The 11,454-nt window shown below is 39.3% G+C and overlaps 1 protein-coding gene across 1 annotated transcript in view; it reads left to right on the forward strand.

The window, feature by feature from the left end:
• ARHGAP10 (Rho GTPase activating protein 10) overlaps positions 1-11,454 on the forward strand; it is a 285,825-nt gene that overhangs the window by 232,995 nt on the left and 41,376 nt on the right. Inside the window, exon 18 of the mRNA XM_012660012.1 lies at positions 2,542-2,692. Within this exon, the coding sequence (XP_012515466.1) occupies positions 2,542-2,692 (151 nt within the window). The remainder of the gene's footprint in view (positions 1-2,541; positions 2,693-11,454) is intronic.

The following is an 11,454-nucleotide window of genomic DNA, read 5'->3' on the forward strand; positions in this document are numbered from 1 at the left end:
CCACTTGATGCTAATTAGGACTTAGGGGAGATCTAAGGAATTGATTGTGTATATCCAGTGCTAGTTTTTCTGAAATCATTTTTCTGGTGTTTTGATTTTGACTTTCGTACATCCAAGACAAGTATAGCATACTTGGGAATGACTATCTAAATCAGTGTTGCTAGCCTTGGCTACACAAAAGAATAACCTGGGGAGCTTTATAACCCGAAGCCTCGTCCCCATACCCAGATGTTCTGATATAAACTAGACGGTGCCTTAAGTCTTCTGGAGACCAGCCGAGTCTGGACCCAGCCTGGGATTGGGACTGAGGGGTAGGCAGGACTGAGGTCAGTCCCTCAGATTGTTGGAGTCACACTCCTGGGGCTCGTGTTGCTTGCTAGTCTGGCTCCGCACACAAGGGCAGCCTCTACACCTCAGTCCCCCACTTCAAAGTGGAGGAGGAGGAGAAGGAAGTAAAACAATTTTCAGCGTTTGCACCGTTCCAGTCAGTATGATCTTCCAGGAAGATCTGCCTGGAAGGTTGTCGTCAATCCAGTACAGTTCTTGGGATACAAGTTTTCCATTGCTTATTTATGCTTTGGATATACTGGTTCTGTGTATGATTTGCTTTACTACTCCGGTAACATCCCAGAGGCATCTGCCATGTTTGTAAAACATAGGTAAGTCAAGGAGATACATATATATTTATTTATTTTTTATATTTTGGATAGTGTCTCCATTGTCCAGGCTAGAGTGCAGTGGCATCATCATAGCTCACTGTAACCACAAACTCCTGGGCTCAAGTGATCCTCACGCCTCAGCCTCTTGAGTAGCTGGGACTACAAGCATGTACCACCACGCCCAGCTAATTTTTAAAAAATTTTTTGTAGAGATGAGAGTCTCACTATGTTGCCCCGGTTGGTCTCAAACTCCTGGGCTCAAAGTGATCCTCCCATCTTGCTGGGATTACAGGCGTGAGTCACCGCACCTGGCCATGGAGCTATTGTAAATGTTGGTCACAGGTGCTATTTTCTGTCTGTGCAATTATGTTTCCCATCTTTTCTTCTCTCCTTCACTATTATCATGCTCTTCTCAACCTAACGGCTCTCCTGATCACTCCACAGCCTCCTTTAATCTGAACAATGACAGATGTCAGTAAATCCAGCTGTGGACAATAGTCTAGGCAGCAGAGGATTTTTAAGGCAGATAAGTGGTTTGCTATTTGCCAGAGTGCCCTATTGGAACACGGATTCTGTGGAAATATGGTGTTAGCAGGTTACCAGTTGGAGCAATAAATTAAATTTTCACTAGCAAATATTTGTCCACAGTCATTTAAATCATTTTTTATTCCATTTACACATGAGGGGGCAGTATGGTACTATAAAGCAAGTGCTCTCTTGAAATTGCTTATTTTTATTGATATGTAATAGTTTTTAGGTGAGAACTTCTAGACTGTGCAGTTACAACTCCAACGTCATTGTTAGTCATTAAATGTACTACAGATATGTAAGTGACACTCTCATATCACAGGCCGTGTGCCTGTTTTTATTTAAATGTGTGAGTATTAGTTTCCTTGTAACGGGGATGTTCATTCAGTGCCTTTTATCGTGAGTCTTGCGTTTGGTTTCAAGCGAGCTGGCTTTCTTCCTGTTGCCTGCTTCCACCTGAGGAACGTCAGCCCTTTGGAGATACAGTGTCTGTTAGGCCGATGTCTCTCATATATTTTATTTTATGACTTTATTGAAGGCTGCAGAGCCTCCAGTGTTGTTGGAAGGAAGCCTCTGAACTCAGGTCTTGGCAGCTACGGGAGGTCTGTTATAAATCACCTCTGTATGCTTCCCTTTGTGGCACAGATTGCTTTTCTCAAAAGAAAAAAAATCGCTAAGCAAAGAAGCAGCACATTTTAATTAATGTTATTATTGCTGATATATAAATGACATTATAGATAAATCATGCTAACATTCTAGGTTTTATAAATGGAAGGGGAAATTACTAAGAGATTAGAGGGTATTAAATGAATTGATAAAATCTATAAAACATTTTATGAAGAATGTAAATGGAATCCAGAAAGGTAATTTCATAAGCACAAGCCATTTTTAAATGTGTAAAAAACATTTGCAGTCATATGTTTCTGTTTACATAGTTTGAAAAAAAAATGGAGACCAACATTTTGGCATAAATATAACCTTCTGTGAAATTTACTGAGATACTTCTTTTTAATGTTTTATCCTGGCTACTTCCTTTGGGGATGAAGAGCTATAGTACTTTCTGTACCTGGTAAAGATAATTACACTTGGTTAGCTTTGGAATGAATTACTTGAACTATAATGATTTGATGTTGCTTTTACTTAATGAGGAATTTTTTTATTTTTAAATCTTCTTTTAAAAATAAATGAATAAAAGGCCTACAACTTATACCCCAAGTTTGAAGGAATGGATTTTTAGCTCTAGCCTATCTTGAATGAACTCCGAATCACCTGTCATTCGATGCCGATTTGCTGTGACAATATCCAGGTTTCTGTTCATGGTAAACAATTCATGTCCTTTATGCTTTGATGGCAGATTTTTCGGACCCCGCCTGATACCACATTCCCTGAGCCCACCTGCTTATCAGCATCACCCCCAAATGCTCCACCAAGGCAATCAAAGAGACAAGGCCAGAGGACGAAGAGACCCGTGGCTGTCTATAATCTTTGTCTTGAGCTGGAAGATGGTAAGATATTCATTATATTTTCCTGCTTAACAGCATGTTGAGAATACGGCATATCGTATGTCCTCAGGGCAGGCCACGGTTTTCTGTCATCTGCGTTTTAATTTCTTTTTCCCTTAAGATTATGATTTTTGAGATTAACAGGGAGGGTGAAGCTTTCTTGTCAGGGAGAAAATGCAAGTTTGAGTTTTGTGTTTGTCTTTGTTATGCATGGTTCTTTTTTTATTTTTAAAAGACAGCTTAAATTTCTTTTTTGGGAGACTTGTGTGACCTCCTGTGATGTTACATAACCTGGAGACAAATGGAAGGGGAACTAAAATTAAAGCAGATCTTTTATGAGAGGAGCTGATAGAGTCTAATGTTAAATGCATCTGGATTAAAGGCACAGTTCACCATTGCACTGGAGTTTACGGCTTCTACCCCTTACTTGCTCTGGTTTTCTGCGTTTGTCATTAGGCAGGACACTTGATCTTATGGCAGGGGTGGCAAATTGACCTGTCTAATGGGGCCGAGCGGAGTGAACTGGGCTGCAGTGAGACTCTCGCAAATTGAAGTTCGCACGTCCCATCCAAGCTACCATGTTCCAGCTAACTGTGGCCATGTGGCCACTTGTCTCAGGGATGCCAGATAGTCCAGTTTTTATGGAGCCTTGAAATCTGAATGCTCAACATTGACCTGTACAAACAAGACTATAAGCCATGTACAGGCCACCGATGGCTGTTTGTAATCATGTGGTCATTGGTGTGGGGAGTAAGATGACCCTGGTCTCAAAACCTGCATTTGCAGCATGCACGTCTGAAACTGTGACTCTTCCTGAGAGGTTCCCCCTTATTGAGAACATTCCCTGAATTTGAATTAGTCTTCATTTTTCTTCCTCTTCTAGTCTGCTTTTTTTTTTCTTTAATAGCTTTCATTTATTATCCTTTTGAGCTACTGAGGTTACATTGGTTTGGGAGTGTGAGATTGACTGTCAGAGGGAGAAAGGGGTGACGATGGAAACAAATACAGTGCCTTCCTCTTAAGCAGCTGTGTACACAAACGAACAGGCAGTTAATATCCAAAGATCCATGCCAGCAAGCAGCAACTGTCTTCAACTCCACTGACTCAGAGGTATCTCTAGGAAGACTAGAATACCTCCTGTAATAACACCGAGGGGCTAACATGTTCCGGGATTCTTTTAATTTGCTCAAGACATACGTACATATGGTACAAGTATTAGTTTTATGATCAGATCCTTATTTTCTAGAGGAAAGGCATGAATCATTAAAATTAACCTATAATTCCAGAACTTCCTTTTAGACATTAGTTTCACCTTCTAATCCCAGCCAACTTTCTTATTCTCTCATTTTCTCACACACACTCGTCCTTAGCAGAGTCGCTAATAAGGAGTAAAACTGGTTTGAATTACACCTTCTCTCACATCTCACTTGTCCTCTGGTGGAAGTGCTAATAAATAGTGAGATAAGCAAATGTTGGAAAGCAGGAAGGGAAAAAGAAATCAAGAAAACATAGACTACCTAAACTGGTTCATTGGCCTTTGAGCAAAATAGAATTGACTATATTTCATAAAGGAGATGACCAAAGAGGGACATTTTGTCTTAGAATCACATCTACTTTTTTGGTGTTCTTAGGAATGGAATCATAATATTCAATCAAATTTATGTAGTGCATTAATCTTTTGTTGGATTGCTTAATGGTTATTAATGAGTAAGAAGCTTCTGTAGTGGTATTAAGCACATCTATCATGGAAATACTCGAGATGGTATATAATCATAGCTTTCTTAATTTTTAGGTGATATAATCTTAAAAATTTGATCTTAAGGGGAAAAATGATCATCAAATACTCAAACCCCTTTAGTCTGTTTTTATGTTTGCTATTTATGTGATGGTTTATTCTATATTTTGTATTTTGTAACTTTGCATTCATCCTTTTTGATTGCAGCCCTAGAAATTCTTTCTTGAAAAGTTTGAAGAATCAGGAAAACACATGAGTTTGGTCATGGAGTGATTTTATTTTATCTTTTTTTAAAGAAATAGGCTCTCCATCTTGTCGCCCAGGCTGGAGTACAGTGGTACAATCATAACTCATTGTAGCCTCGAACTCCTGAGATCAAGTGATCCTCCTGCCTCAGCCTCTGAAGCAGCTGAGACTATAGGCTTGCACCACCACGCATGGCCTTATTTTATCTTAGAGGTCATAGGATAAGATAAAGCAATTAAAAACTATTATTCTTCCATCCCCCCCAATTATTTGTAGCTAAGCTTTAGTGAAACTCAAGATGTATGAAAAGCTGTTTCAGAGACAACAAAGTAGGGTCTATATTTTGTCATAGGCTTTCATATCTTGCATATTCTAAAAAAAACTGGGGAATAAATGAAGAGAGGTGGTGAATACATTTTTTGAACAGGAGCATACAGAGAAAGAATACTAAAGAAAATTATTGAAAATAAAAATTAGCTGAGCGTGGTGGTGCATGCCTGTAGTCCCAGCTACTCGGGAGGCTGAGGCAGGAGGATCACTTGAGCTTAGGAGTTTGAGGTTGAGAGTGCAGTGACCATAGCTCTCTGCACTCTAGGCCAGACAACAGAGAAAGACTTTGTCTCAAAAAAAAAAAAAAACCAAAAACCAAAAATTCATGTTATTGAATGTCACTTGCATATTGAAAGCTTTACCCGTTCCATAAAAAGATATATTCTTGTCACTAGGACTTTTTTTTTAAGTGACCTGAATCATCTAATTGCCAATACTACTTGAAGGTTTCAAAAAGTTTAATCTTTTTTTGGTATTTTTTCTTATTGATAGTAGTAAAGTCACTTCTCATGTTCATCTAGTTTTGGTTAAAATATGCATTATAGACAACTTCAGTTGATTATTTTTCCAAATTTTCTAGTTTATATGAAGCTGATGGAATATTTGTATGCAAATACCACCCCTCCTTTACTCATTGTAGTATAAGTTAAATTTGACTTAATAAAATCCAGGACAGAGTTTTTACTTAAAAGTTAAGTGGACTGTGTGCCAAGATTCAAGGAACTGGGTTTGATGACTGGCGATTTTCTTCGGCTCTGTGATTTGGTCATGGATTTGGTATTCGAGTGAAGTGGTTTGTGGAATGTTATTTCTTGTTCTGCATGGAGTAGACTCTGAAACTATGCGATGTACCAAACAGCCAGTCTTGGAACACATTCAGAATTGGTTCCAGTTCAACATGAGGCAGATCAAAAAGTCATTAGCAGAGAGTGAGCAAACCCGTTAGCGTGAGCCACAATAGGGTGGGCCTGGAAGCAAAAAATCCCAGCCTGTGTGACATAGGAGAGAAATCCTCTGCTGTCAGACATGCTTTTCATGATGTTTTATTCACCTCCAGCCCCAACTGAGAGATGACCAGTTTAGCTAAAGAAACATAGTAGCTTCACGTTGATAAAGGCTTTAATTGGCATTGGCACATTTAGCCATACTGTGTATGCTCATTATTTTTCTTTGTAATATATGATTAAGTGATATTAAACTTATTTGCAAAAGACTTTAAAATGCTAGCTACTTGCTTAAGGATATTTATTGATGATTAATATAGACTAAAATGGATATATTTAATAGTTTCTGGCTAGTTTTCTTAAATTAGAGCAGCTATTAAATCTTCACTAGAGTCTCATCTTTTATTATTTTGTAGAAGCCTTATTCATCTTTATATAGCATTTAATCTCATGAACTTCAAAGCTGAGTAGATTTGTCTAAGTCAGTTGTGAAAAAGCAAACTATGAGGTGGGCTGCTAAGTGCTAAAAAGAAGATTAAAAATGAAAGGTTTGCTTTTATTTCATTCTCAAGTTATCATCGGTGTTTTTATTTCCTTAGAACTAGTAGCAAGTCGCTTTAAAAAAGTTAAGTGTATGTTTGTTTTCTCCTGCCCACCCCAAATTTATGTCCTTACTACCTCTTATATAAAGAGGGGCTGTCATGTTGGTTGTAATTTCCCGAATACGAGGAAATTTCATCAGGCCATATGAGATGAAAGTGATCTGTATTGTTTTTCATTCAAGGCAGAAGAAATTTTAAGCAAAGGTTTGGGTAGGGGGAAGAAGAGAATTACCATCTGAAGCTCTTCTTTCCTTTATGCTAGCTCTAATTTTAAATAGAACTAGACATTTCCAGGCCTAGTTTTTATATGTATCTTCTTGTGTAATTAGGTATTCTGTGCCTATCTTCTTTTGTAACATGATATAGCAGCTTACTTATTTAGGCAACTTGAAAAAAATATGATTTATAGCGAGTTGAAAATAAAATCATCTTGCAAGCCAATTGGCAGGATTTAATATCATTTTAGTGTTGGTCTTACTTGGGTATCGTTGGGTTGGCACTTTAACATTTGGATCACGAATGTGCTAACTGCAGCACATTTTGTCGAGCATGTGTTATTGTAGTCCTACAGCGTGGTAGATACCGTGATGAGGATTCAGAGCCTTATGAGCAGAAAGTGAAAATACTCAAATGCTGTTGAGGGGAGATGGGTAAACAATGAAGCATGATCATTTCCTCATAGCCTAAGTGGGAACGTATCCCAACCTGGGTCAGTCCCTAAAATCAGAACAGGACAAGTAAGATGTCTATAAATGTCCTTTCAGCCTGAATAATATCAAATTAGAACTTTGAATCATTACCTAACGTTTAGATGTCACATGTCAATGAGAGTAATGATGATCATATAAATTGGCCACCTTAGGTAGGTTGGAAGAATCTTGTTCAACTTGGAGGCATGAGCAAGAGAGTAGAAAACTAGAAAGCAGGCCACTGTAAGGCCTTTACAATGTAGGTTTTTAATGCTAAAGTATATTGGATACTAAAATCGGGATTATACCACATATCTATTGAAGAGCTATTATCGATTCCACATCCTGCCACACACCCTTTCTCCTTTCAAGGAGTTAATTTTCTATTCTCATTCTGTTTGCCACTACAGGGAAATATGAAACAGCTTGGCAATAAGTGCCCAGCGCTGGGCTGCAGGGCTGTGAGGGCTCTGAGGAAGGGAACTCTCAGGTTCCAGTATATAGGAAAGGTTTTATGGTTTCCTTGTGCTGAACCATTTTGGTCGTTAGATGGGAAACGGTTTCAGGTGAGGGGACCAGCGTGGCTGAGGCATGGCAGCCGCTGAGAGTAAGAACCAAAAAAAAGGCAAGAAAAAGCCCACCCGGGTAAGGGCCAAGGGTGAACGGCAAAAGAGAGGTGGGCCCGATGAGGGAGACTCGGCCAGACCCAGGAAAGACAGCCTACCTAAGGGACGAGTGGCTGGACGTAAGCCTGGGCTGGAGAATATGTATTCTGACCCTGTACTCATGGACAAATTGCTTAGACTCCCTAAGTCTACTTTATTAACTATATTATTATCAGGGTAATAATAGTATCCACCACTGAAGATGGTTGAGAAGGTTAAGGTAGTTAATATATGTGGCACAAGGCCTGGCACATAGTAAGCACTCGAGCCAGGTCCTGGTAATCAGTAGTGTTCTTCAAGCCAAGGAAAGGTGCCTTATGTTTACAATGATAAGAGGAACTGTGGAATGTTTTCCAGCAAGGGAGAAAAGTTGCAACATTTTGAAAATACTATTTAAGGAAACTCAATCTAACTTAATCTTACAGTAGGAATCAGGAAGGCCACAATAAAGGATGGTTAAGTAATTGAAGCCTAGGTTCATGGGGACGTGAATTAGCACGAGGAAGGGAAAATGGAATGGCTATCTGGGAGAGCGGTTAGAGCAAATTGGTGGGATTTCTTAACTGACTAGACAGGGACATGAAGGCCGATACTCAAAATGGATGTCATTAGCCACAGTTTAGGCTCACAGGTAAATCTATCCTTGTGTTCATGTCTTCATTTTTGCCATGAGTTTTTTTTTTTTCTTGAAGTTTAAAAATAATTTAGACCATCTTCCCATCGAAAGGAAGGAAACGTGCCATTTTGTCAGTGTGTTCAATACGTATTCTTACATGTAACCGCTTTGGAAAATAGGTTTAGTAAAAAACTGGTATAAAATGTATTCGTGTAAGTAGAATATATATGGAGAGATGGTAGAAAGAGAGAAATAATAAATAATATTAAAATGTTATATCTTCCTAGAGAAAGGGTAGTCGCATACCTGTGTTCTACCGTCAACAAGGTAGAGCTCATTTTTCTCCTACTTTGCCTCACAGACGTAGAGCCACCTTCATCTATAAGCTTGTGTTGAAGGATGGAAGGCCATTGCTGTAGTAAGAGACCCTAACTTCACTAGAAGTGAGGGATGGATAGCTGACGTTCACGGCAGCTTGGTGCTCTCTAATCTTAGTTCCCACGAGAGCCTCTCTAGAAAGTTCCTTCATGAAAACGTGCGTTTGTAAGTGAATTGCAACCACCCGGTCCTCTCCATAATGTTGGCAGGACACAAACTGTGAGAAAAGGATATCTGGAAAACCACTGTTGGCATGGACTTCCAGTGACATCCTATGGCTGGTGGTGATTCCTTGAAGACATGCCTGGTCACCTTGATGCAGCATCATTTAATATAGTCAATCCAGGTGACTGGGCACAAGTAGATCTTTGTCTTAAGCCTGGTGATTTTTCTTCTCTCCATTCTTATCATTGTGCTTTTGCGTGACATTTCCTGGGTGGGCTCTGGATAATAACTTCCTGAGCCCGGAGGCCTCTTGCCATCTCCTCAGAGCAATGTTATGATTCCTTGACACGGAATCACTATGTGGTGAAGTCAAATCTAAGACCAGCCTTGAGTCTGTGACAGTATATGTAGACAGATTATTTCTTAACTCACTTTTACAATGATGAGATCAATGGGTTGGAAAAGGCAGCGAGAAAATTCGGGGCTGTAATGGAGTTGTGGCGTGCCTATAAATCATGCACGACGCCTGCCAGAAACCTCCCGGGGAGCTCAGCCTCCCTAATGCTAGTGACAAAGCAAAAGGCACCTTCTCCTATGACTTTCTATATAATCTCAACTGTGCTTCTGTGTGGGATGAACACTTCCCCCTTTCTCTGGAGGGAGGGGAAAAAAAAAGCTTATTTAATGCCTTTAAAAAAAAATACATAGCTGCTTCTGCGGTGAAAACAAGTTCATGGCAGGTAACTAGAATTTATAAAAGAGAAAAATTCTTTAAAGCCTGTCTCCCTGTGGAGTGGTTTTTTTTCCCTTCACTTCTAATAGCTTTTATTTTAATTTCTAGTTCTGAATTCAAGCAGCTGTCACTCTCTTTATAGCCCTCTTTGAAACTCTTACAGCGTAGGAGGTAGCTGGGCTGTCTAAGAAACATCTTTTCAAACCAACCAAAGTATTGTTTATCCTGAATGAAACAATTTTTAAGGCTGTCAAGAGTGACTGATTTGAAATGTTTTCTTTGGTAGCCAGAAAGTTGAGCAGAAATCTTGAAGGGGAAGGTGTTATCTCAGTGTGGTCAAGTCCACGTGACTTCTATTACTCAGAAAACTCTTATGGACCACGATTAAAATTACCACCACATAAAGGTGTTGTGTCCAATTAACATAACAGAACAAACCTGTGGCCAGTTCATTTTCACTTGCTGAAACCTTACCAGCTGTTGAGGAGAAAGAAACAATACAAGACTGAGTCAACTGTAGAGAATACTCCCACTTGTATTTACCATGAGTTGTCTCTAGTTGACTTTTCTTAGCTCTGGGGAGCATCTTTGCAGCCCAGCTCCCTTGGAATGTTCATTCTGCGTTCCACAGCATTCCTGTGTGCTTGCCAAGCAGTATTTAGGAGTCCAGTGTCATCTTTGGATGAAGAAAAAAAAAAGTCTTCAAGCCTATTAAAATGAATTTTGGGGCTGGCATTTTGGATCTACTAATAGTCTCAAATATCAGCAGCATGATTTTTGAGCTTAAAATGTGATGATGGTCATAGTTTTATTTTTCTCTTTGGGTCACACTAGAAATAATGATTATCTAAGTCTCTTTACTATCTTGCTTATTCTAAAGGTATATTCTTTTTCTTAAAACTTTTAATAGTTAATGCAAGTACGTGATACAAAATTCAGAGAGTAACAATAGTGAACAGTTACATATCACCACATTATGTGCCAAATACTGTTCTTAGTGAGACTTTTTAAGCTTAAGCAATCCTCTGTGTAATACTGTAGGCAGTATTATCCCTGTTTTATAGTTCAGGAAACTGAGGCACTGAGAGGGTCAGTAACTTGGCCACATCTCACAGCTGGTCAGTGGCAAAGCCAGGATTGAACCCAGGCAGTGTGACCCCAGGGTCCCGGTTTTTTTACCACTCTGCTGCAGTGTTGAACCCAAGTGTCCCAGGGGGCAGTCTTCTCTTCTCTGGAGTCAATGGACATTGCTGGTTGTCTCGTGAGTCCTTTCAGAGATATTATCTGCGTTTCAAACAATATGTCACTTTATTCTTTTTAAATTTTAAGAATGATTCTTAGTTTTTTTTCATTTTAAAAAAAAGTTTTGTTGTAAGGGAATGAGAGCTGTGGTCTTGATACAGGAGATGAAGGAGGAGGAGCCAGAGATGACTATGGTTTTAAACCTGGGGCGCAATACACTGTAACAAGCATGGGCCCTTCAGGAGAAAAGCTGTGGCCCATTTTTGTGGGAGAGGTAGGAAGGGAAGGACCCATTTTAATTCAATGATATTAAGTACTACAGCAGTATTTTACTGTGATTTATGCAACCACTTGCCTAAATGAACAAATATCTAGTTTGGGGTTGGTTATAGTGTGAGGATATCTCAGGTACTTGATACT

The sequence above is a fragment of the Propithecus coquereli genome, unplaced genomic scaffold (assembly GCF_000956105.1).
Source record: "Propithecus coquereli isolate 6110/MARCELLA unplaced genomic scaffold, Pcoq_1.0 Scaffold65, whole genome shotgun sequence".
Taxonomy (NCBI): Eukaryota; Metazoa; Chordata; class Mammalia; order Primates; family Indriidae; genus Propithecus; species Propithecus coquereli.